The sequence below is a fragment of the Equus caballus genome, chromosome 14 (genome assembly GCF_041296265.1).
Source record: "Equus caballus isolate H_3958 breed thoroughbred chromosome 14, TB-T2T, whole genome shotgun sequence".
Taxonomy (NCBI): domain Eukaryota; kingdom Metazoa; phylum Chordata; class Mammalia; order Perissodactyla; family Equidae; genus Equus; species Equus caballus.
In genome coordinates, this window is record NC_091697.1 from 57,992,605 (window position 1) to 58,018,613 (window position 26,009).

The 26,009-nt window shown below is 50.8% G+C and overlaps 1 protein-coding gene and 1 long non-coding RNA gene across 3 annotated transcripts in view; one reads left to right on the forward strand and one right to left on the reverse strand.

The window, feature by feature from the left end:
- FSTL4 (follistatin like 4) overlaps positions 1-26,009 on the forward strand; it is a 401,478-nt gene that overhangs the window by 190,815 nt on the left and 184,654 nt on the right. For both annotated transcript variants that reach the window (XM_023617696.2, XM_023617697.2), the window contains exon 4: positions 5,457-5,705. In XM_023617696.2, the coding sequence (XP_023473464.1) occupies positions 5,457-5,705 (249 nt within the window). The remainder of the gene's footprint in view (positions 1-5,456; positions 5,706-26,009) is intronic.
- Positions 11,104-15,590, reverse strand: LOC111767813 (uncharacterized). Its single transcript, XR_002799649.2, has 3 exons — positions 14,712-15,590; positions 12,364-12,449; positions 11,104-11,445 (listed from the first exon to the last, which is right to left on the reverse strand). It is a non-coding gene; the product is annotated as an uncharacterized lncRNA (long non-coding RNA).

A 26,009-nucleotide genomic window follows, 5' to 3' on the forward strand; every position in this document is an offset into this window, starting at 1 on the left:
GATGTGGGGAGAGACTGATTTAAATCTAGGCTCTGCCACCTACAACCTGCCTGCTGTCTGGCCATAGGCAAATCACCTCTTGACTCATATTTCCTAATCTGTAAAATGGGCATATACACATGCTACAAATGCATTGAGAGTGAGGCCCGTGTGTCTACTTCATAGGATGTGATAAGGATTAGATGAGCTCATGTGTTCTGTGTTAGCATGGTACCTGGCCCTTGGCATGCCTCAGTAAATAGCAGTTCTGTAAGCATTGCCCTCTGTTGGCTGGGTACTAGAAATGCACCTCTCCCTGGGAGGAATTACCAAGTCTCTTCTCGATACTTGAGTGTGAATGAGACTTTACAGGGCAGAGGTGGACCCAGCACTCAGGGCCCCCAGAAGGTGTAGAGGTTCCCACCAAGGTGGCCAGTGGTAACAGCCCAGGAGGGTTAATCTCTTCCCCACCAGCAGGCTGGGAGGTGCCAAGAGCCTTCTGGCCTAAGGGCATGTTTGAGGACGGGGCCCTTTCAGCCAGGAGTGGAGCTTGGGGTGATGGGACCTCCCTCTGACACTCAGTTCCCAGGGGCTGACAAAGGCTTCTGGAGAACCAGAGTCACGCCACTTTCCCAGGGGTACAGTGGGGCAAGGCAGCAGCGTTGCCTCTGCAGTCAGAGCTCCCTGCAGACTGGGTCTGCCTGGGGAGGTCTGCCTGGGAGCTGGGCTTTGCGAGCCAGGCCTCTTCCTGTGCCAGGCCCCTAGCTCTGCACACTGGGCTCCCCAGGCTGCTGCACTCTCCCCTGCCCTGGGGCTCTGCCTCCTCACCTTCAGGTCTCAGGTCACATCTCACCACCTCAGGAAGGCCCCCCTGACTTCCAGATTCAAGTCAGTGCAGCTCCCTGTTTATCGCCTTCCCAGCATTTCCCACATCCCACCTTCGTCTTTGTTTGCCTGTTCACTCTTGTGTAGCTTTCTCCACTGCAACGGAAGTACTTTGAGGACAGTATCCTAGTCTGCTTTGTGTTCCCAGCACCTAGAATAAATTCTGTCACATAGGAGGGGCTCTGTGACTAGTCACTGAATGAACAGGTGGATGGAGAGCAGGCAGACAGGCACTCCTGAAGTGCCCATTGTTACACCCGTGGCGGGTATAGAAACTGCGCAGCCTGCAGAGCTGGGTCTCTGCATGGCTCTCACACAAACCCGAATTCTGCAGCCACATACAAGGTACTTGGGGTGGTCTCTGCAATGAGGGAGTCGAAGTTGACCAGACAGTTTGTCTCCGGACCACCTTGGGCATGTCTAAGAGTATAAGTTTTCTTGGGATGGTAGGGGAAGTACTGGAACTGTTACCTCCAGCTCCTGGATGGCACACCCCACACATCTGTACACCTCTGTACACACACCACTCTTCCAGAGGCAAGTCCTCAGCTCCAGGTCTTTAAAAAACATGACCCATGGTACGGGCTGCAGCTCCCTGGTGAGTTGGTATTGTTACACAGAAAGTAAACATGTAATCCATGTTTAAAGGGCTGTGTCTGCCAACAGAAGGGCACTTGGTTCCTGTGCAAGTACCTTCTGTCCGCAGAAGCTGGAGACCACTGCCATTCCAGGCTGGGCATCACAGCAGGCGGCAGTGAGGCCGTCGGTGCACAGGGCGGCTGGTTCTTGGCACTGTGCGTGCCTTCTGCATCCATGTCTCACTCTTCTTGGCACATTTGGGGCCCTGCAGAGTGTGCGGCCACCTTAGAGCCAAGCTGTCATCTCACAGTGGCTTCATGGCCGGGTGGGTGAGGTAGTGGGGACTTCAGCCTGTCCTTTGCTGGAGCACTGAGGCCTGCAGGAGGCCGGACTGTGACCTGCAGTGGAGACATCCGAGGCCGTGCAAGGGGGTGGGGGTTCTCTTGGCAGTCGAGCCGAGGACAAGTTCTCAGAAAGGCTGCCCTTCGCAAACATGCCTGTGGCCGTTAGCTGACTGGGGTAGAAAGCTAATGGGTTTCTCCTCAGGGGCCATTGAGGGCCCCATCCCTGAGCCAGTTACAGAGACTGAGTCAGAGTTTGGAAGCAAAAGAACCAGTTGTGTGTGCTCCGTGGAGCAGGCAGTGGCTTCCTGTTCCGGTCAGTGAAGAAGGACCCCTTCCTCTGTCCAGGTCTCTGTCTGACCCCTCCGCTGGGATCACACGGGCTTGCCCCCTGCCCCTGCCAGCCTGCACACCTTCACCTGCTCTCCGAGGTGACAGCAGCCCCATCTGTGACTCCCCATCAGGAATCCTCCTCTGAATCACAGCGGGAGTCTCTAGCACCCACTGTACAAGAGGACTTGTTTCTCCTGCGGCCATAACTTTCATGTAACAGTTCCCATTCCTGACCGTATTCAGTAAATTTAATTAGCGTTGAAAAGCAGCTTGTTTGGTAAGATGATCAGTTTCTAACCTGGGTCAGCGACTCGCTTTATGGCTATGAATTAAGCCCATTCTCTCTTTTCAGTGCCTCGTGGTCATCCTCATAAACACTGTCGGCAGTTGCTGGCGGCTTCACTCGGTTACCTTTCCCATTACTGCTTGATCACCGTCCTGCCAGGAGTGGGGAATCCATTCTGTTTTAATAACAAGGAGGAAGTGGTGACAAGGGGCTTGTTTAATGAGGAAACCTCCGGTCAGTCGGTGTCTCTGCGGCCGGGCCCCGGATTCCGGCCCGCCCCTGTGCAAGGCGTTCTCAGCTGTCGCGAGGCTTGCTGTCTACAGACTGGGAAGGGCAGCCTCAGGGCTTGAAAGCTACTTTTGTCTTAATTGCAAATAATTAGCCATCAAATATTTGCTGACAGCCGATTTCTGTGTCGGAGAGAACCTGAGTGTTCTGGACAACTTCAATGAGCACAGGCTGGCACGAGTGTTTTCTTAACACTGAGCCCTCGAGTACAGCCCGTGGGGAAGGCCTCAGTCACACCTGCAAGCTAATCAAGCGTGGGCATTGGAGGCACAGCGCAGGACACTGTCTTCAGAGGTGTCCACTGCAATCTGGGCCCCCAGGCGCTTCAAAGGAGGAGCCAGGTAGAGGGGGCTCTCCCCGCATCCACAGGGAGCTGGCTTCACTTTGACTGCTGAGGCTGGACTCGTGGCCTCTGAAGCCCCTTCCTGCTCTGCCGCTCCAGATTCCAGTCCTCTTTAACCCCAGAAGGCCCACCTCCATGGACATCTGTCTCTCCTTCAAGCCTGCATCCTTCCCGCTTCCCAAATGCCCCCTTGGAGAAGGCAAGGGGAGATGCACCCCTCAAGAGGTCACTGCACGCAGGGCCCCCGTGACCCTCCCCATCCCAGTCTCTAACCTGGGCTTTCGTAAGCAGCACCAAATCAGAATTAAGGAGATCAGCTTTTAAAACTGTTGTGTTTCTTAAAGCCTTAGTGTGCGGGGGCTACATGAGGACAAAGGCCCCCCACCTGCAGGGCTTCCTGAGACCAGACAGTGGGCAGAGACTGGGGCAGATGCTCAGGGAGGGAGATTCAGAGAGGCGCTCAGAAGTGAGCTGGCAGTGACCACTTCACAGAGGAAATGGACCCTGAGGGCAAGTTGGAGCTGGCTCAGGCAGAAGGAGAGGGCAGTCTGGGTGGGCAGCACAGCAGAGCCAAAGTGCTAGAGGCAGGAACTGAGACCAGAGGCTCGGAAACTCGGGCTGCTTCTTCAAAATGGGGTGGTTAGTGGGTGCCCTTCCCATCGTGTGTGGATGTTTATTAGAACCATGATGTGATGGCAGTGCTTTGTGTCCTGGCTCTGTCTTGGGAAAGAAACAAAAGCTGATATTTTTAGAGCTGTATTAGTTTCTTCTGGTAGCCGCCAGTGCTTTCCAGGGTAACCCATTTTCCAACCACTCAGGAGAGTCATGCTAATCAAACACACTCTGTGGCAAAGCAGCCATAAACACCACGGGCGGAGGGCCTCCAGCCCAGAGCCTCCCACCGCCAGGTGCCTTTGGCTCCCTCCACCTGTCAGGAAGATGTGCACTGGGACCAATGAATGCCACCGAGCCTTTACCGTGACATGCGAACAATTAGCAAAGTGGATAAAAGAGAGTCACACGCCCACTTAGGATCTGTACTTTTACACTGCTCAGAGGTATTCTGACCTTCCAGTTTATTATGATTCAAGAAAAAGTCAATATTTCTTAGCTTGTCAAGGCTGGAGGAATTTAAATGAGTTATTGAACCAAGCAGTTAATCTACCAATAACTGATTTTTTTTTCCTTTCAAATCTATAATGATGAAAAGCAGACTTAACCAAAAACAAGCAAAGGAAGGGTTTTTTTTCCGTAGACATTTTAATCCCATGGGATAGGAGCTGGGGCTGAGAGTTCTGTCTTGAGTGCCAGGGCCATTCTGTCTTCCTGAGTATTTTGAAGACTATTTAATTAAAACTTAAAAGCAAAGACTTGAATGGCCGTAAAATCTACATTCGTGTTTTAATGGTTTGTATTTTGGTGTCCTTTTATAATTCTGAACTTCCTTTCTGTTGCCACTAATGCTGCATGGCAATCACCCAACTTTCTGGACCCCTGTGATAGAGTGTTATGTTGGTTATAGATGCTCGCATGGCCTTTCAGTGAAGTGTGCCCTTTCAGCAATAAGTCACTCTACCAGCTGCCCTGCCCGCTCTGGTGTGTGAGCTCTGGGCACCATGGCCTGAGGTCATGTAATATGTTGGGTGCAGCGGACACTCAGCAACATGGCAGGTATGAGACCCGAAGTAACATGGCAGCTGCCATTTCCAGGGTCTCAGCCTTCTTGCCCATGGCTGCAGCTTTGTGCTAGAAAACGTTGGACTGTGGAGAAAGGCTGCAGGTGCCACTGTGGATGACGTGTGTCCTGGAGAGCCATATTCTCCCCAAAGGAAAGGGTAAACCTGTGGCCTTCCTGCCTTGGCAGCTCCCCTCCGGAACACATAGAGTACTGCTTTCTCCTTACTCCACTTACTCCCTAAACTCCATGATGGCTCCCCAGTTCCTAACATATCAGACGAAATTCCTCAGGGTGACTCTCTAAGTCTCCCAGAACCACACCTTGGCCCCCTTACCCTGCTCCCACCCCTGCACAAAACTCCTCCTCACATCAGTCTCGCCCAGAGGTGTGCAGACACTCCTGTGGCGTGGTTAGGGGAGCCTTGACCCAAGCCTTCTGACTCTTGGAACACCCTTCTCGCAGCCGGCAGCGTCCCTTGGCAGTTTGCCACTTCCATATGGCCTCCCTGTTTCCTCCTCCCTCCCAGGATGGGCAGGGTGAGCTAGCCATGAACCTGAGCTCCACACAGCAGGGCCCTGCTCTAGCACCCACACTCACCTCCTGTTGGAGGGGCAGGGACTCCACTGGGCACTCTGAGCCCCCAGGCTTCAGCTTCGTAGGCGAGTGGAGCCTCTGCTCAAGGAAGCATGTGACTCCTGCACTCAAGGACTTGCAGCTGACCCTCTGTGTTTGTGTGCCTGGCAGGGCTTTCCGGCCACAGTGGGCTGCCAACCTCCTGCGGAAAGAAGTTCTGCAGCCATGGAAGCAGGTGTGTGCTCAGCAGGGAGACGGGGGAGCCCGAATGCCGGTGCCTGGAGGCGTGCAGGCCCAGCTACATGCCCGTGTGCGGCTCCGATGGGAGGTTTTATGAAAACCACTGTGAGCTCCACCGTGCTGCGTGCCTGCTGGAGAAGAAGATCGTCATCGTCCACAGCAAGGACTGTTTCCTTAAAGGTAGGGAGACAGCTTCTTGCCCCTATGCTTTTGGGTTTTGTGTTGGATCTTCGAATGCCATTTGACAAATGACCTGGGTGCTGAGTCTGCAGGTTAACTGTGTAAAGGCAGTAGAGAAAGAGGAAGCCTGGAGCCTTAACAAAACGGCAGCAGTGGCATTTCCACGATGCGTGTTCTGTTTGTGTCCACCTCCAGAGGCTCCCCGCCCTTAGAGGACGCCCTTGGAGGGCGGAATCCAGGCAGGCCCAGCCAAGCCCTGGCTGGTGCAGAACACCTGTCCAGCAGGAGCCAGACCACAAGGGGTTGCCCAGGTCTCTCCTGCAGGATAGGCCCTTGCAAGCTGGTGACAGGGACCACATTTAGCCCTAGGGACGGAGTTGCATGAATCAGGAGGCCATGATATGTATAGAATGTGGCCGGATGGACACCAGCACAGTGGTTCCCAGCATGGCAGGCACTCAAACTCTGTCCTGGAGCGGTCGCTGACGGTTCAGACCCTCCATGCCTGTCCAGATTACCTCTGAGCAAGACAAGGAAGGCCCTGCGTGGACTTTAGAACATGTCCTTGGAGTTGGGGAGAAAGGGTTCATGCTCCGTGCTGGGGTTGAGTCAGAGGAGAAGGGCATGTCAGCTCCCACCGGCTGGTGGGAGCCTCAGGGACGGGCCTTCAGCTCTTCACGTGCTATTTTATTCTCAGCACCTGACACAGTGCCTTGCACCAAGTAGATGCTCAGCGGCTCACAACTACTTGAAGATGTGAGTGTTAGAATCCAAATTCCTGTGTTGATGCGGCCCCGTGAATGCTACATGCCACAGCCTGTAGAGATAGTTGTGATGCTGAAACCAACTGGCCACACATCAGTAAATTAGGAAATATGAAAAGCCAGAAGCAGCATGTGGAGAGAGGGGAGCAGGCCCACTTCACCTGAGCTGGGGGACTTTGGAGGTAGGAGAGCCCACCTGAGGTTGTATGAGGCCAGAGACCTGCTTTGGGGTAGGGCAGGGAAAGGAAGAGAAGACTTGGGATGAAGCCCACCAAGTGCCTGCAGGGCTGACAGAATAGGGCTTCCAAGTGGTCCGACCTGTGGGGGGCCTGGGCGCCCAGAGGGGAGGGCAGAGCTCCAGCCTCGCTCCAACAGGCTCCAGGCCCAGGATGGTGCGGCCGGGATGTTGGGCATTCTCAGTGGTGGAGCACAGGTGTGTTGGACTCCTACAGCCTCTACCCATGCCAACTGCACCCTATAAAGGGCCACTTTCCCACCCTCGCCCACAGGCCATGGCAGTGGGGTCCCAGAGCAGGTGGGGCTTTGGAAGGGCAAGTTTATCCTGTGATGGAAATAGTCTTGGACACTTTCATGGCTGCACTTATGACACTAATGTGGAGGTGCTTCAGAAATCATGAAGCACATTATGGAAATGAGGCCAAAATGAGCCCAGGAATAATGTCCCTGGTCTGAAGGCACTGCCCAGCTGCACACCTGCCGATTCCCAGCACCGTGAGCACTAAAATGCTTGACCAGTTGCTCCAGCTTTATTGGCCGTGTTGAATTTTATAGACTGATGTTCTGTTCTCCAGTTTCCAATATCCTCCAAATTGCATCTTTCTAAAGGTTTTTATTTCTGCATCAGAGTGTGCACAGCCTCCCTCCCCATCGGTTATTCAAACAGCATTTCTCATTTCATGCAAGGGAACAGACAACCACCACAAAACCTGCCGCGGTGAGGGATGAGGTGGGGAGAGCCAGAGAGGATAGGGGTGGGGGCAAGCAGATGAGGGCTTGGTTCTGCTTCATGCTGATTGAATTTATCCACCGAATCCTTCTGATTCATTGAGTTTTTCACAGATGTTGTGAATTCCCAACCGCTCGGTGTGGCATTGCTGCTCTCCTGGAGGAGAGAAGTACCTGCAAGCTCCTGGGGAGACCTGGGGTTGCAGCCTGGCTCTGCCACTTCCCAGCTGTGTGGCCTTGGGTGCATCCCTCCACTTCTCTGGGCCTTTTCTTCAGCTGTAAAATGGGGCTATCGGCTATACCTACCTGCTCTGTGGAGAGAAGTAAATGAGATGCTGCACAGAAACCACTTAGCATGTGCTTGGCACACTACAAATGTTGGTTATTAATGACACCTGGTTGTCATCATTTGCTCTAATCCAACGTGGCCTCAGGCTTAGAGCAGAGAGGTGCACAAACTGAAGGGAATGCAGAGGTGGGAACAAGGGCTCTGCCTAGCAGGTCTGGTCCCAGGTAGCTTGCTGGTAGATGGAGTGTGGGTGAGGACGGCGCTGAGAGTCCGGTCCTACTGCTGTCCTGGAGATGCCTACCTGGATCCAGCTCTCCTCCTCCTGCAGACCTGGCCCTGTGGGTCTGGACCCCATGCAGAAGGCTTCACTGCTTCATGCTCAGGGTCAGCTTCAGTCCCTGGCGGGCGGGAGGGCTGGCCTGCCTCTCCTCTCTAGCATTCCCATAGGGAGTGCCCAGCAAACAGGAATGACATGTTCGCTGGTCGCAGGGGCCTTAACAGGATGGAAAGGAGGCCAGCCCTAAGGAGGCTGCTCCAACAGGGAGCAGGAGGAAACGGATTGACAGAGGGCTGCTGGGAGGGGTCTTGGAAGAAAGGAGGGTGTAAAGGACAACATCCTTCAGTCCCTATCCCAAGACGGTGGCAGAATAATGCCACCTTGAGTTCCACTGATGACAATTTGTCTTTTATCCCAAATTTCCAGAAAGTTATTGATACGGGAAACTTAAAAACACCTTTTTTCCATACAAACAAAAATTATAAAATCGTCCATGTTCCCTTCTCCTTCCCTATCAGACTTTACAAAGATAAAGTTATGACTTTGTTCTCTGGGGCTTTATCTGTCCCCAGAAGTCACTATTAGGACAATTCTTATGGGGCCACTGTGTGTAGAGCAGAGGGAAGACGTGGTGGATTTTGCTGGCCGAGTCCCCGCACCCTTGTGGGGGAGGTTCCTCCTGAGCACTGCGTGGGGACACAGCCCTTGCCACTCCACAAAGGAGGAGAGGCGGCATTCTGAGCCCCAGTTACAAGAAAACTTCTGCTATCACATTCCAGTTGCCATGGCAATGGGGTTCCTTGTGAATGTGGAATGAAATATAACATCATTTAGGGATCATTAGCATGTGAGGAAATCAAAACAGAACTCAAAAGCATTGCTTCAGCTCGAGTCTGCAGCTTTGAGACCAGCTCTCCCCAAGTCCCGTGCAGGGTCTCTTGTGCTGACGATCAAGCAGACAGAGGGATGTGGGCTGTTGTATCTCTTTCTTCTGGGCAAAATTAGAGTCACGTTTATCCTTAGCACCAAATACCACCAGAGAGTACCAAAATAGTGGGTGGAATTCTCTGTAACTTGAACTTCTTATAGAGTTTGTGTTTTAAAAGTTATCTTATGACATGCGTCCCTATTTGTGTACTAGTTGGCACTTTTAAAATTATTTTTCTGACTCGGTTTTGAATTCACACTTTATCTGCTGCTCTGTTTGAGAAGCCAAGCTTTCCTTTCAGCAGTCACCCTCCACACCAGGGTGGTGTTATCTCAGATGATACAGTGTCATCGTTGGGCAGTTTTCCAAACAAACCTTGAAATTAGGGAGGAAAGGAGCCTGTTAGGGGTTTCGTTTTAAATGGACCTTCAGCTTCCTCATCCTGCACGCAGTTTGTAGGTGCCCTTGGGGGCTTCAGAAGGAAGTTCCGAGGCTCAGGAAATCTGAGGAAATAATTTCCATTTTTGGCCAAAATAAAATTTTTTAATTTTTTAATAGGCTTACTAACAATCCATTTTTAATTTTTATTTTATTGATAAACCAAACTTTTATTACTAAACACAGGAATAAAAACCCAATCTTTTGTTGCAAGTTAACAGAGCAGAGAGATCTTACTGTCAAAGAGACTCGGCTTTTTTTTCCCCTTATTGTTATTTTGTTGTCAACATTACTTTGAGTCTAGTTGCTTTAGAAACATAAATTAAGCCCCCGCCTCCAGGGCACGGCCACGCTTCTGCAAGTGTGTTCTGCCCTGCCCGGGAAAGCTGCCTGCATCCCCAGCTGAGTGAGCCCAGCCTCAGCCGCAGACTCAGCTCTGGGAGGTGAGAGGGGGAATATCTGGGGAAGGGTCTAGAGAAGAGACGTTGGAGGTGCATCTGCACGGGTGAGCGAGGACGTCCTCAGGAGCAGGCGTGGAGCACCTGCAGACTCAGGCAAGAGCAAGGAACTAACATGCAGAGCCTGGAGCATGGGGAGGGGTGCCCTGTGGATAAACGCAGACAAGTACAGAAGAGCGAGCTGAGGAAGCCTGTGTGCCAAGCTAGACAATTGGAACTCAAGCCATAGAGTGTCAGATAAGCTAGTCCAACTTTCCAGTTTCCCAGACAGGGACCCTGAGGCCCAGAGAGGGCTAGTACCGGCCCCAGGTCACACAGGCTCTGCCCCTGCAGCCCTCCCTTCAAAAGCACCCATAGCTTTGGGGCTGTTTGTCCAGCGAAGCGTGTTCACCACGGATGCAATGGCTTTATCCTTTCTCCTAGGAGATGTCCTGGCGGGGAAGGAGGGCGCAGGAGCCATAGTCAGTGGGAAGGGCCTGGTTACTGCTGGGCGGGGCCTCTCAGCTCTGCAGGTCAGCAAGAAGCCCAGCTCAGGGCTTCTCCAAGAGAGCTGGCTCAGTCACCCTAAAGTCACAGGGCCTACGGAGGTCAGAACACTAGACCGCTCTCTCCCCTCCATGGAAGGAATATGTAACCAGGAAGAGCCTGGGACAAAACAGCAGAGCCTCTGGGACGAGCCCTCCTTCAGCCGGGGCTGGCTTCCGGTGCTAGCCTCCACTTTCTCTCCAAACCCTCTTTCCTGTTTCCAGTGTCTTCCAATTGTCCTTCCACTCCTGGCCCCACCCACAATCTGTCCAGAGGCCACTGCTGCTCCCCCAGCCCTTGCAAAGTAATGCCTCTGCACCCAGCATCCTTCTGGGCCTTCACTTTGACCTCCATAGCAGAGTCTGTGACCATTTTCCTCTGAGCCGCCCAGCTTCTCGGGCATTATTGAATGTTCTCTGGGTACCAAGGCTGTGCAGGACCTGAGGATACCAGTGTGATCAGGATGCCAGACCTGACCTCGTGGAATTGACAGGTCCCCAGCACCCCCACTCTCTGAGCCATCATGTGCAGGCTGCTTTAGCCAGAGACACCCCCAAGACCTCAAGGACCAGTGGGAATCTTCAGGGACTGTCTCTTGTCCTGCAGCCTCCCACATAGGTTCTGTCATCATCAGTGTGAACAGCTGGGGTTCACCAACAGCCCCCCTGGTGCAGCAGCCCTCGGGCTCAGTCATCCCATTTATAGTTATCTTTTTCTAGGATCAAGAAACACGATTTAAAACAAAAATGCGTGTTCTTTGGCTGTTTCCTCTAGGTTTTATGCAAGAAAATGTCTTGATGTGAGCACCCTGCAAATGTGCAAGAATGTTATCAGTGCAGCACGTATGGTGTGCTTCACAGAACCGCTGTACTTCGGATGAATTAATTACATCCAGTAATTAAAAATTGCTAATAAGTTATTGAGCTGAGAAAGTCTCGCACTGCATTGATTTCGCTTATGGAAACTAACCAAAGCCTCCGAGGCCCCCAGGGTATTTCTTGTTCTTTCCTGGCACCTCCTCCATCTTATCTCCAGCTCCTCCTCCTCTGTGATCCTTGGTCACTTCAGCCACTGACAGGCTCAGGCTCTCTCATCCTAAAGCCAAAAGAGCTGGCTTTGTCCCAGCATCCCCCTGGGTACCATTTCACCTCTCCCCTTCCCTGCTCTCCCAGGCACCGCACCCAAAGCATCACCTGCTCTGGCTGCCTCCACTTCTACAGCTCCCCACACTCTGCCCACCAGGGTCTGTGGCTGCTCCTGTCTGCGTTAAGATCACCATATCCTTCTAAATGCCAAGTCTAGGTGGCACTTTCCAGGCCTGGTCATTCTGCATACCTCCCATGGTGGCCTCTGTCACTCTTCCTGCAGCCGAGCTCCTCTGACTTCACAGGCCCCTCCTTCTCTAGAAGCTTTCACACGGGGGTTCCCTAAGGGGCTCTCCTCAGCTCTCTTCTCTTTCCGTTCCACCCCCTCTCATGGTTCCAGCCATGCCTCATGTGCAAATTACACCCAACTGCATCTTCATCTCTGACCTCTCCTCCACGTCTCCAGCTGCCTGCCAGGACCCTCCCCCAAAGGCCCACAGTACCTCAAATTCAGTGTGTCCCAAATGAACTCGCCATCTCCCTGCTCCCTCTGCCCCTGTCATTCTTTCTTCCTCACTCAGTGTCTGTCTCAGTGACAGCAGCAGCCTCCCACATCCCAGGAGGCTAGGGTTTTCCTTGCTTCCTCCTCGAAGCTGAAGCCCCACGCCAAGACCCTGCCAAGTTTGCTTCCTTAGCATTTGTTGATTCTGGCTCCTCTTCTCTACCTCTTCTACTACCACAGGCATCCATCCTGCCATCATCTCTTGTCTGGATGACCTCTGTGAACCCCTAGCTATCCTCCCAGCTCCCAGTCAGACGCTTCTTCAAACCCAACTTCCTTATGGCTTTATGAGTGAGCTTTCCAAGAGGTGACTTTGACCTTGGTACTCCCTTGCTTGAACCCTCCATTCATCCGGCAAACACATACCTTCTATGAGTCAGGTCTATCTTGGGTGCTAGGGATACAGCAGTATGCAAAATGGACAGGATTCCTGCCCTCCTGGAACATATAGTCTGTGGGGGAGACAGGCAGTGAACAAGAGGTAAAGTGTGTTAGGTGGTGACAGGTGCCATGGAAAGGAATAAAGCAAGGGATGGGGATAGTAAGAGCTTCTAATATGAGGAGTGGCTTTTGAGCAAAGACCTTCAAGAGGCTGGGAGGTTAGGGAGCAAGGTATTTGCATATCTGGGGGAAGAACGTCCCAGCAGAAGGAACAGCAGGTGCAAAGGCCCTGAGGTGAGAGTTAGCCTGGCATGTGTGAGGATCAAGAAGGAGGCCGGGGTTGTTGGAGCAGAGTGAAGAAAAGGAGAGAGGTCTGAGTGTGAGTCAGAGGGGTGATCACCCATGTAGGACCTTGTCAGCCATTGGAAGCCCAGACTCTTAGCCACTGTGCTATATTATCTTTAATTATTCCACCATGCCCACCAAGGGATGGCCTGGTGAAGGGGACCGCCCTCTTCACCACCACCCCAGGAGCTGGGAGGGATGTTCCAGGGGCTGGGAGAGATGACCTGTCCCGGAGCTCATGGCCAAGCACCTCTGGGTTCATTCTTTGTCTGAGATAAATCCACAGGGCCGAGGGTCTTTCCTGGGTGAGCCCCAAGCTGACCAAGGTGCCTGCTGTCAGAACTTGTGCCCAGAGCAGGGACCTCCTTCTGTTATAACTTCTCGTCAGCTGGCCTATCTTCCCACTGTACTGGGTGTCCCGACGAGTGGGGAAATGTGATTTATCTTTCTATCCCTAGGTCACTGGAGATGTTCCGTTCACTTTTTAGAGGAATGCTCAAATTGATGATTATGTATTAAATGGGATATATGCAACCCCTTAGAGGTCCCCAAGGGAGAGAATGAGAAGCCCTAGTTAGAGGCCCTTCATGCAGTGCAGACCCAAGAGTCCCCACAGAGGAGGAGGTGGATGCGTAAGGAGGACCCTGCTCCCAGGACGTGTTGGGTTCTCTGGGGTGGCGGAGCCATCGAGGGTGTTGAGGGAGCACAAGGAAGGAAGGGGGCAGAAGGAGGCAGGGGCGGGGTGTCTTGGAGCCTCCTGCCCCCCAAGCTTCCCTCCAAGAGGCTGATGAGGAAGGCCCTGCCTGGAGAGAGGGGTGCCCGAGGCTCAGGCCGCTTAGAGCCATTTAGTGGAGCCACGGCCAATGCTTGGGAGGCTTGGATGACGATCGGGAGTCAAATGTTTAATTACTGGAGCGAGAAGAAGTTGATCCTGGACTTCTTTAATGTTCTCCCCTATCGTGCCTTCAATTAAGATCAAGGCCCCTGTGTAGCAGCCGCTAAATGACACCGCATATTGAATCTCTGTGCTCAAGCAGTTTATCTAATTATCTGTGTGACAAACTCAGCAGCTGTCAGACCAGCCACAACTCAAGTGTGTTGGTGCTGGGCCCCTGCCTGGAAGCATTTTCTGCTTACTAACATGCTCTACTGTACATGCAGAATCCCTTTCAAAGTTCTTCTGTCGCCTGATGATGTAAGGAGTTGAAGGGGCCAGTGGCTGGGAGGACAGTGGGTGCAGGAGTCGGGCAGGGGCCTGCAGGTCAGCCTGCTCTTGGTTCTCAACCCCACCCTCCCTCACCTGCAGCCCCTGCAGCTGGCATGGGGGCCCGGCCTCTCTGCCTGCTCTTCTGGACGGGAAAGCAGTGGCCCAGTTTGGGCCATCTTTTTTTTCTCCAAAGAGAAGGGAGGAATATTCTCCACTGTGTTAAATTAACTGACATAAATCAAGGAAGTTCGGAGGGGCAAACCCACACAGTGAGCCAGGGAGAGGTAGGCTACTGCTGTCCTCACCAGCAGAGAGCGTCCACGTGGTACCCATCCCCCAGCAGAGCAGGCTCACTGGATGCAGGAGTATCGAGACCACATCGAACCACCCAACCCTCCGCCTGTGGAGTTGAGTCCTCAGCCAGGACTGCCAAGGGACAGAGCTTCAGAAAGCTGAGGCCCAGCCCTGTGCAGCATCCTGGGGCCCAGAGGACCACCTATGGCTCCTGTTGTAGGTGAACTTGTGCCCAGTCCCACACCAGGTGCCACAGGAGAGCTGGGTCCAGAACACGGAGTATTCTCGAAGCTAATGAGGGAAGACAGAGCTTCATAATGACTCTCGGGTTTGGGCACCTCCTCCTCTCGAGTCCTGCCCTCTGCCTGCCTCCTTCTTGTGATCACCTCTGCTTTGATGCATTCTGATCCTTCATTAATGAAGATAATGAGAGTGAAACTATTTTCAAAAACTACCTAAATGAAAGTAATAAAATCGCTTTGCTTACAGGTAATTAAAATTGCCGGACACAGTGACCTCTGTCCATTTGTTATGAGCAGGGGGTCTACGTTGTGCATTTCTCTTTGTACGTCAAAGGATGGCTTATCCGGTGGGCTGGCAGGTGTGTCTGTTTACTTGTCTCCCTTAGGGAACTTCTGTTTGCTCTTCCCCTTCTCATCTGTTAGTCCACGTTCCCCCCCCCCACCCCCGCTCCCCGGCTTCTGTCAGCTAAGGTGTGGCCCGCAGGCCTGGTCCCAGCTGTCCAGCAAATGCCTCTGTGAGCCCCAGCCCACCTGCTCCTTCTGCCCGGCTGACGTCTCTGACTCCTCCACCCAGACCTTGTTCTCTGTCTCTCTCTTTCTTTCTCCCCCACCTCCCTTCTTTACCCTCCCTCTCTCTCTGTCTTTCAGATGTTTTGTGGCTCACCCACTGATTCATGTTCCCATCGAAATATAGCAAATCCAAGGTCTTTTTCATGGGCTTTGCAGGGAGCTTCACCCGGTAGGTGGTGCTTGTGCGCGCCCAGCTCTGCGTGGGCCCTCGTGGCTGAGATTTTAAGCTTCTCCTCATTCAAGCCTGCCCAGTGATTTTGGGATCGCTAGGTGAGAGGCGCCCGAGGCCATGGCGGGTCTGCTAGCCGAAGCTTTCCTGATAGGGGGTGATGATGGAGAAAGGGGGACTGAGGAAGAGGCCTCTGCCAAGCTGCAGAAGGAGGAAACCCCAGCGTGAGGAAGAGTTCTCAAAAGGGGACACCCAGAGACACTGGGGTAGTGGTAGAAGTGGTAGCAGGAAGCGTCAGGAACACATGTTGTCCCAATTATGTAGAGAGTAAGCTTGCTGGTTCTCCTTTGCTCACATGAGCAGAACTCCAGATTCCAAGGATGTCTCTCAACTGTTTAGTCACAAAGTGCTGGTTACAGGGACGTTATGACACCCTCAGTGGTCACATTCTGTCATTCCACAATCTGGACAGTCTTGCCAGGGTTGGGATGAGAGTAAATGGAGGGGAAGCCTGCACAGACCGGTTTGAACAGGAATTAAAGAGAAGTTGGCTCTGCCACACACAAAGAGGGGAGCACCACACTGAAGATGCAGAGGCAGAGCGTGCTGTGGGGAAAATTATTAGAAGAAAAAGAAAGATGCTCCGTAGACAGCAGCTGTTCTACTCTCATTTCAAGGAAACATAACTTCTGCAATGAGATAAAAAATGGGATTATGAATTGGCTGAGCCACAGCCAAAAGTAAAATGGTAGCTGGAGGAGGTAAGGAAAGAAGAGAAGGAATCTGGAATACAATAGCCAAAGTGCCAGCACATTTCAAGCTGTAAAGGACAAGATTAACGATACAGAAATCAAACAATTGCCTTCCAATAAGGACAACAAACTTGAAAACCCACTACCAAAATACACAGGAAAAAAAGTAAAATATAATAATAACGTGAGAAAAGATGATAGCTATGTAGGACAGAGACAAATGTTTTAGCATAGTGGTGACTGGTCATCTTAAAGGCCCCAGAGCAAATCAAATGGACACAACAAGTAAAGGAAGATTTGTTTTTAATTGTCCTGAGCTGGAAGATTCCTAAAATAAGTCCAAAAATAACGCTAAAGTTTCAGGATTTCAAAAATTTTTTTAATATATTAGAAGTGTCCAGGGGCCAGCCCGGTGGCACAGCAGTTAAGTTCGAATGTTCCGCTTCTCAGTGGCCCAGGCTTCGCTGGTTCGGATCCCGGGTGTGGACATGGCACCCCTTGGCAAGCCATGCTGTGGTAGGTGTCCCACATATAAAGTAGAGGAAGATGGGCACGGATGTTAGCTCAGGGCCAGTCTTCCTCAGCAAAAAGAGGAGGATTGGCAGCAATTAGCTCAGGGGCTAGTCTTCCTCAAAAATATATATATATATATATATATATTTTATATATATATATTCTAATATATATATATATTAGAAGTGTCCAGGCAGCAAAAAAAATCTGGTTTTCTATGAAGGAAAAAAAACTCCTATAGTCTTAGCCTTTTCTGCAACATTAAGAAGCAAGAAGGCAATGAAGAACGTCTGTAGAGTTTTGAGGAGTTAAGATGCTACCCCAAGAATTCTACACTTGTCCATTGGTGATCCATGTGTAGAAACAACAGAAAGGATTTTGGGTAGGCATGGGCTCAGGTAATACACACCCACGTATTCTTGACTGGGAAAAAAATACTGAAAGGCAAACCCCCAACAATCTAGAGACAAATCAAAGAATTTGAGAATTTGATGCTTAAGGCCTAGAGGTGAGCACAGGGACCCCTTACTCAAAAGTTGCCTAAATAATTGTTTTAAACATAGTTAGCAAAAATTGCAAAGGGTGAATAATGAAGTTAAGCACAGTTCATTTCCTTGACTCACTTGTGGGGATTTCAACAGATCTTGCATAATTCTTGACTAAATATGTTAAAAAGCATATCAGCTCAACCAGGCAATTTTCCATTAACTCCTTCCCTTTTGCCCAGCATGATCCCAATACTGGTCCCAAATAAGTATCCCTGGTTGTTCCCAGCCACACCGAGGAGACTTTGCTCCTGCCTCTGCTGGTGTGTTCAGAGACCATGTGTAGGATCAGCCGTTGACTGAGGTGACATTCCCTAAGGTCTGGCCTCCCACACCTTCATCACACTAGCTGTAGTGTGCCCACCCAGGAAGCATGCCTGGGCTGTAACCAGAGTAGAAGAAAACTCTGATGTGTCATAACATGTTCTCTTTGAGCAGTGATGCCTTTGTTAATGGGCACATGTCAGTGCACCGTTGACGTGGCCTGGACTGTTGTTTCTAACTTTCCAATCGAAAATATGTGGTTAATCAATGAGCAAGGAAGGCATGAGAGCAGAGCCCTGTGGCAAAAGAAAAAAGGTCAAGAAGGCAAAAGAGCTGACCTCTTGGAGGCAGAGATTAGACCCCTGACTCAGCCAGGGGCCACCATGGCATATAGCCATGCACAGCAGAAAAGAGGATGGCCATCGGGGTAGGGTCAACATAATAATGGCCACCGTTCATTGAGTATCTGCCAGGTTCCCAGTCCATAGCAGACAGTTTATGGGCATTATCTCATGTAATTCTTCTCCCAGTTGACATTTGGCTTAGGGACATAGAAGCCAAATAATTTGTCCAGTCACTGAGCCTATAAATGACAGCACGACAACTGGGACCTACCTTCCTCTCTGGCTGTACTCCAGTGGCCACTCCAGCAGTTGGGAGGGGCTTTCCTGAGGGAGGGGGCCTTGACCTGAACCTTGAAGAATGGGCAGGACTCGAGTCACCAGGTATTGGGGGAAGGCAGCAGCAGGTGGAAATACTTAATGCAGCTTTGCTAAGTTACCGACAGCGTTCCTTCCTCCTCCCTCAGACTTGCTGCTGTGACTTCTCAGACAACATAGGCCTAAAAATGATCTTCCCCTGAAGGGAAATGGATAGAAGGTCGAGTTTTTCACAGAAATCAAGCATTATCACATCCAGTCATTTAATGAGATGAATCACCTTCACACACCTTCTGCTTTAGAGGCCAGTGACCATGCCTATTGGACATGTGACGTGACCACCTCAGTGGAAGGACGTGCCCGCTCCCTGCCGGTGAGACAGGGGCGAGCAGCCTTCATTTCAGAGGGAGGGAAACCCTGTGTCCGCCTCGTGTCTGTTCTCACCGGTGTCCCTCACCCCCGCCAAATTTTAGTAGCATGAAGATCTTGTTTACGTGCCAGGCTTGTCTCAATAAACACTCTCTGAACAGTTTTAAAGGAACAAATTTGCCATTTTAAAAAGTTTCGTGGCTCTCAGGGCAAACAGTTGTGGGTATCAGGAAGAACTAATGGACAGCAGGATCTATAGAAAGGGAAGGCAGCGCTCACCGCTGGCAAGTGGGAGAAACGCCAGCAGGAGCCCACGTACTAATTCAGAGAAACAGCTGGCGGCAACAAGACACCCCCTGGCATGTGCTCATCTGGAAGACTGCGGGGCAACAGCTCGAAGCCAGGCACCTCCCGGCTTCCTTTGGGTACAGCTCCTTAGGGACTCAATTGACTGAGATGACAATCATCCAAATTTGTGGCAAGTTGTTGTGACTTTATACTTCTCACCTGTTGAAGAGACCCGAGACTGGACGGGAAAGGAGGCCAGGGTAACAGTTAAGGTCCAGAGTCGGGGCTGTGTGCCAGGCGCTTCAGACGCTCTCTCCGTCCCCTGGGTCCTGAAGCAGCCCTTCAGGATGATGACTGTTATCCCAGGACCACCCAGCTGGTGAGGGGGCAGCTGCAATTCAGACTCACGTCTACATGGCTCTTTGATTTTAAATTTTGAATGTTAACTTTGCTCCTTCTGCTCTGCCGCATCTCTTGTACATATAATGATTTTTATAATTAATATAAGAAAACGAGCCATGGAAATCATCTGATTTTTAAAGCACCCACTGATTGTTGTTCCACAACTTGGCGGATTGTGTCTGTTCATACTTCTGTTCTGAAGGAAGCGTTTTTGCACGTGTAGCGTGAGGTCACCTTGCTGTCAGCCACGCTTGCCTCAGCAGAGGATTGGTGATGTTTTTTGAAAACATTTGTTCCTTTGTTGTCTTTGCTCCTTGTGCTATTGTCTTTGCTCCTCGTGCTACACCGTACCTTCTGTCTCTGTCGTGATTTTATAAATCAAAAAGGAAAGAGAGCTCGCAGTGAGCGCTGCCCAACATGGTCTTGGCCGGGATTGGCCGGGAACTGTGTGTCGCTCATCTCAGAGGAGCCGGGGGTTGTGCGCGGAGCCACTAACCAGGTCTGCTGCCTGTGCACTCGGCCTCCCGCGGTGGCCCCAGGTTGGGTTGGGGGACCAGCATTCTGCGGGGCAGCCCCGAGTGGCAGCCCTGGAGAAGGGGTCAGAGTGGTTGTGATCAGGGAAAGGGCGGTCCAGGTGACATCATTCAGGAACCAAGGTGTGCCCTGAGCTTCGTTCCACCTGTTCGTTTGCATTCCCGGGGCAAGTGAAGTGTGGTCCTGCCCTCAGCATCATGTGGATCAAGATTCCCTCTTATGTTTCAGGATTTGTCAGAAAAATCTGTGATTCTTATATCTGGGCTCTTCATGATGTGGCAGCTTTCAACAACTCAGCCTTTCATTTATTCAGCAAACACTTCTGAGCACCTACTGTGCACCAGGCATAGTTTAGGGACCAGGGACTCAAGAAGGGTGTGCTAACCAGGGTGGTGAGCACCATGACAGAGTGCCCCCTGTCTGTTATAGAAGGAACCAGGGAGGCCTCCTGGAGGAGGTGCCATCCGGGCTGAGTATTAAATGATGAGTGGAAATGGGTGAGGCAAAGAGGAAGGGAAAGGGCCTTTTAGGCCAAGGGTTGGGGTGTGAAGCCAGTATGGGGAGCCACAGGTGTTTCCTAAATGTGAGGCTCAAGATGGGGAGAAAGCAGCAAGAGCTGAGTCTTGGGGGCCTTTGACCAGGCCAGGGCCTGCCCTTGAATGTCAGGTTAAGGGGCATGGACTGCCTCCTGTAGGCAGGATTCTGGGGTTTTACACAGTCTGCTGGTGTTTAGAAAGATCGCCCAGTGTCACCGTGGGGAGCCGCTTGGGGCAGAGCCCAAGAGCAGGCATTTAAGGCGTCTAGCAGAGAGAAGTGGAGCCTGAATTAAGGGGGTGGACAGACTGGAGAACTATTCAGGAAACATAAATCTGGCAGGACCAGCAACTGGTTGAGACACAGGGAGAAGGAGGCACGGGGATGGGGTCCAGGCTCCAGACGGACATGGGTGCCTTTTCTATGGAGATGAGAACGCAGGAGAAGGAGCCATGTGAGTGGTGGGAAATGTTAGGACTGGCCCCCAGGTGAGGCTGTGGAGTCTAAGGCCCTGTGGGACGTCTAGGGGAGAGGAGTTCAGTCTGTGTGAAGAGCCTGCTTTCTAGACTCCAGCCATTCCTGCCTGAAGAGGCTTTCAAACATTTTTGGGTTGGCAGGATCAGCCCCACCTCCTACCCACAGTGTATTAGTGAGAGTTCTCCAGAGAAACAGAACCAAAAGATGTACGTACATATAGAAGGAGATTTATTATAAGGAATTGGCTCCTGTGACTATGGAGGCTGAGAAGTCCCCAATCTGCAGGGTGGGCCAGCAGGCTGGAAACCCAAAAGGAGCCAATGTTCCAGTTGGGGTCCGAAGGCCGTGTGCTGGAGAATTCTGTCTTACTTGAGGGAGAGTTGGTCTTTTTGATCTACTCAGGCCTTCAACTGATTGGAGAAGGCCCACCCACATGGTGGAAGGCAATCTGCTTTACTCAAAGTCCGCCAGTTTAAATGTTAATCACATCCAAAACTCTTACAGAAACATCCAGAATAATGTTTGATCACATATCTGGGCACTGTGGCCTAGCCAAGTTGACACATAAAATTAACCACCACACCTTTTCATCCCAGGATTGTTCGAAGTGCCTTCCTCAGACCTTAGCTGGTCCTTGTCTAACCAGAAGTACAGGCTATCGAGGGTGGGTCTGCATGAGGTCCTTTGATTGATGGGAGCCAAATGTCCCATCTGGCCAGGCCCTGAACAGCCCCAAGGATGTGCTGGCACACTGTCGGGGCACAGCCGTAGCCACCCCATCTGGAGAGCAGAGTGCTGACTCAGAAGGGAAACGCTGCTTGGACGTCCAGTCCAGGGTGTGCTTCCCTCACTGTGGGGCTCAGTCCGTGTCCCTGGGCTGTAGCTGAAGCGCTGAGCTCTTGGGGCTATTGCACCTGCCTGCCCTGAGTTGCAAACCACCTCCCCACGCCCCCTCCCAGCAGTCAGGAATTCCCAGGATGTGGGGGAGGGGTGCTCCACCCCAGAAGGCCCTACCCCCTCCCCCACCAGCCTTAGAGGTGCTGACTGCCAGGGGCTGTTTCCCCAGGAAAACTCTTTTCTTCCACAAACTTAATAGTTTAAACAATAACTGCTTGAAATTAGACTTAAACACTCAAATAGCTGAAGATGCAAACTGGAGGGGAGAATAATCAAAGGGGAACGAAGGCATTCGATTTCTCAGAACAAGAAAGATGCGCAAATGGTGGGAGATGGTGCAGGACACAAAGGCTGCTGATTAGATCCTAATGCAGCTCCACTCCAAGGATACCTTTGTCTGGGAACCGCGCACCACTGGCCGGTGAGCTGCCACATTCAGAGACACAGGAATCAAAGTATTTAATCAGCCGCCTTGGTTGACTGGAGCGTGCGGGAGAGGCAACAGAGAGCCGTGGTTCCTCCTGGAAAAGGGTAATGAAGGCTGCAGCTGGAGACCCATCTCTTAATAAGGCAGCAGCCAATTAACAGAGCAAATGTTTGAAGTGTCCCTGCCGGTGATGGGATGTCTTGTCTTCTCCCAGAGCCCCCGGGGGGTCAGTCAGTCAGACAGGCAGGTACATGACTTAAGTTAATTGGAGAAAAACTCCTTCAAGGGAAATGGGTGCTGGCTTGTCGTTTAATGGGACCAAGGTTTGTTTTTGACAGATGTCTTTGCCTGACCCAAGAAAGGACACATCTTTCAGATAGGCTCCCCTCTCCCCACCCCCTACCACCATGGAAACTCTGGGCTTGGGGCTTCCCACCAGGGAATCTCAGAGCCAGAGGGCGAGGCTGGGTACCTGAGGACTCAGGAGAATTTTAGCAGGAGAGGGTTGTGCCAAGCAAGCTTCCTCCGTGGTCCATGAGAGGGCAGCTCTCCTCCCCACTCCTGGCAGTGTCTGGGGAGCCCCTGCTAGGATCCCACTAGGATCTAGGCTCCAGGGATGACCAGGAGGGAGTGCAGGATGTGGGCCACAGGAGAGACTGTGACTGGGAGACATTTGAAGCTCAGGGTAAGGCAAGGTCAGGTGGGCTGGGCTTGCTCTGATGGGGAGGGGGTGGTCGCACCAATGGAGAGGTTCATTTCCGAATGGGCCAAGGAGGAATGTATAAGTAAAGCCCATGTGGGCACATGCAGCCTGGTCCAGCTGGAGCTGGGTTAGGAGTGGGGTAAGCAGATTAAGTATCTACCAGGCAGTTATAGTCTCTCCCTCTCTCTCTTCTCCCCCTGCCCCCTTTCCTCCTCCTCCCCACTTCCCCCTCATCTTCTCACCTCTCCCATTTCACTTTCCGTCTCTACCCCTCTCCCCAGGAAGTATGACTTGAGCGTGCCCACACATATCTAAAACAAGTGGCTGAAAAATAACGTTTCTCAGCGCACTAGGAGTATTTACTGTGTGACACAAGCTACTAGTTTTGACATTTTGATGCCTTAACCTGTCTCACAGCATTTGGACTCAGTTGAAACAGTGACTTGTCCACTGTCCCCTGAACATCTTCCACCAGCGTGAGGCAGGGGGATGGAACCACTGCCGTCTGACTTCTCGTGGTCGTGTAAACGGTGTCAACTCTGTATGAGCTAGCGAGTTTGCCTTTGTTGGAGGAATCCCTCCAATTTTTTCAGCCACAGTCTGGATTACGAACAAATGACTAACTCACAAACAAGTGAGTTATTTCTCAGTGTTCTTGCCTCCAGTTTAAAATGGGAAGAGAAGAGGATGATGGGGACTAACAGTCTTGTGGGTAGGTGGGAATTAATCCCCCTGTGGTGAAGAGAAGACCGACGCTTCGGAGGCGTGTTGGGTTATGTTGCAGTAACAAAATCTATGTAACTGAGTGAAAGTGTACTTCTCCCTTACACTGCACGTCCAGCACGGGTCAGCAACGGCTTGGCTCAGCATAGCCACACGAACCTCTTCAACCAGCTTCCACGATTCTCATTGATGGGGAGTGGGGTGTGGTGAGAACAGCTCTGGCTGGACTGTTCTCTGGGGTTCCCACTAACACTTTAGTGAAAGTTGCATGTGAGACCATATCTACAAATGGGTACGTACACTTCCATCAGAACACATTCCAGACGGGAGCATGTTGGAGAAGCAATAAGCCACATTCTCCATCATGTCTTGGCCCCTCTCTAGGGCTAAGGAAGATCCCTACAGAGGCTGTAAGTCCTAAAAACAGGACATAAGGGCTAAAGGATTTAAGGCTAAAACTTATTTCTGTGTGCTTCAGAAGAAAATAATCTCCTTACAGATAGTTTTGGTACCTCCTGGTTATTATCTACATTTACCCTTTTTGCCCACCAGGTATGCTGAATACGCAAACAGGAATGATGAAGCCAGAAAAAGAAGCTGTTCTTTTAAGTTTCATATTAGAGCAATTTGAAATTTTTAGCATAACAAAAGCAGTTACATCAGTCATACACAAATTGCTTCCTAATGACCAAATTTTGCCTCCCCGAAGGCTCCAAGTGTTTAAGAATATCCACAAAATCAATATATTGCAGACAAGACTAAAAGACTTCAAATTGTTTTCCAAGATTTCTGCCCTGAACCCGGGTGTGGGTTTGGTTTAAGGAGCATGAGTGCACAGAAGCCTAAATTTTCCCCGATATCCCTTGGCACAATAGTAATCAATTACCTGGGAAATAGGTAACGTCCCTCCACAAACTGTAGGGGCCGGATCTGCCTTGCTCACTGCCGTGTCCTAGGCCTGGCATGGAGTAAGCATGCAATAAACACTTGCTCAGGAGAGGGAGGGAGAGGAGGGGAGGGACTGGATGGAAGCAAGCCCGGCTCTCACCTCTGTCAGTAGAACAGCACACAGTTGATGGCTGCAAAGCCAAGAAGGAACTGCGAAAACCTACATGCACAGGGCTCAGCTCTGTTGCTCACATGCAGTGTCACCTACTGCAGGATGTGCTCCGGTGTCACAGAGGTGTTCTGAGTCCATGCCCGCTCCCACAGGTGCACCTCATCCTCCAACATCAGGCTCCATGAGTCCTGGCATCCCCTGCACATACATGTGCCCACGTGCAGTGCTGACCCACAGGCACGTTCAAAGATTGGAAGGGAAGCCACTTTTTGAAAACGAAATCTTTTTCTTCTTTTTATTATGAAATATGACATACAGAAGGGAATACAACATGCATAAGTGCAATCAAAAGAATAATTATTAAGAAGAGCCATGTTTTAGGAATTGGGCTGTGTTTTAGAGACACCCCTCCCTCCTGTGCCCACACCCACGCCCTCCTCCCTTCCCTGGAGGTAAGCACTGTCCTCTCTGACTTCTGTGATGTCATGTTCTAGCTTTCTTTTTTGTAGTTGTCTCACCTAAATATGTGTTGAAATACGGTTTGCTTTTTCCTAGTTTTGAACTTCATATAAATGGAACTGTGCTGTAGATGTTCTTTTTTGATTTCCTGCTTTCACACAACATATTTGTAAGACTCGTGCATATTGCGTATAGCTGTAGCTTGTTCATTTGTGTTGCTGAAAATCCCCTTAAATGAATACACCACGATTTATCCATTCTACTGCTGACAGCCGGCATCAGTTCCCGTTTGGGGCAGTTCCCAGGGAAGCCGCTAGAATCACTATCTGTGTCTTCCGCTGCTCACATGCAGGTTTCTCTAGTGTGTATCCCCAGGCAGTGTGCATCTTTAGCACTTTCCCAGACGTTGTCATCCTGTTTTCCAAACTTCTTGGCCAGTTTACCCTGAAAACAGCAGTGTATGAGGGTTCCTTCACTTCACATTACTAACACTTGTGACAGCCAAACTTTTTAAATTTTCGCTAGTCTGGTGAGTATGAAATGGCGTCTCATTGTGGTTTTAATCGACTTTTTCCTGATCGCTATGAGACTAAGCATCATTTCATTTGTCGATTGATCATTTTGATTTCATCTTTTCTGAAGTGCCTCCCCAAGTCTTTTGCATATTTTCTATTCAGATGTTTGTCATTTTTGTATTGATTTGCAGGAGTTCTTTGTGTATTCTGGATACTTATTCTTTGTTGATTATATTTATTGCAAACATATTCTTCCACTGGTGGCTTGACTTTTCACCCTGTCTTGATTTCTTTTTAAGGATGGAAGTTCTTAATTTTAATGTAGCTGAATTTATCAAACTTTTCCTTCATTTTGCTATATGTAAATGTATCAGATCAACTTGTTGTACACCTTAAACATACATAATGTTATCTGTCAATTATATCCCAATTAAAAAAAAACTTTTCCCTCATGGTTAGTGGATTTTGTGCCATTTTTGGTAAATCCTTTCCTGCCCCCAAGGCTCCACATTACTCTATATCATCTTCTACTTTACAGTGTTGCTCTTCACACTTATGTTTGTAAAAATATAATAGCTTTATTAAAATATAATTCCCAAACCATTCAATTCACCCATTTAAAGTATGCAATTCAACAGGTTTTAATCTATCCAAAGGGGCTGGCCCAGTGGCGCAGCGGTTAA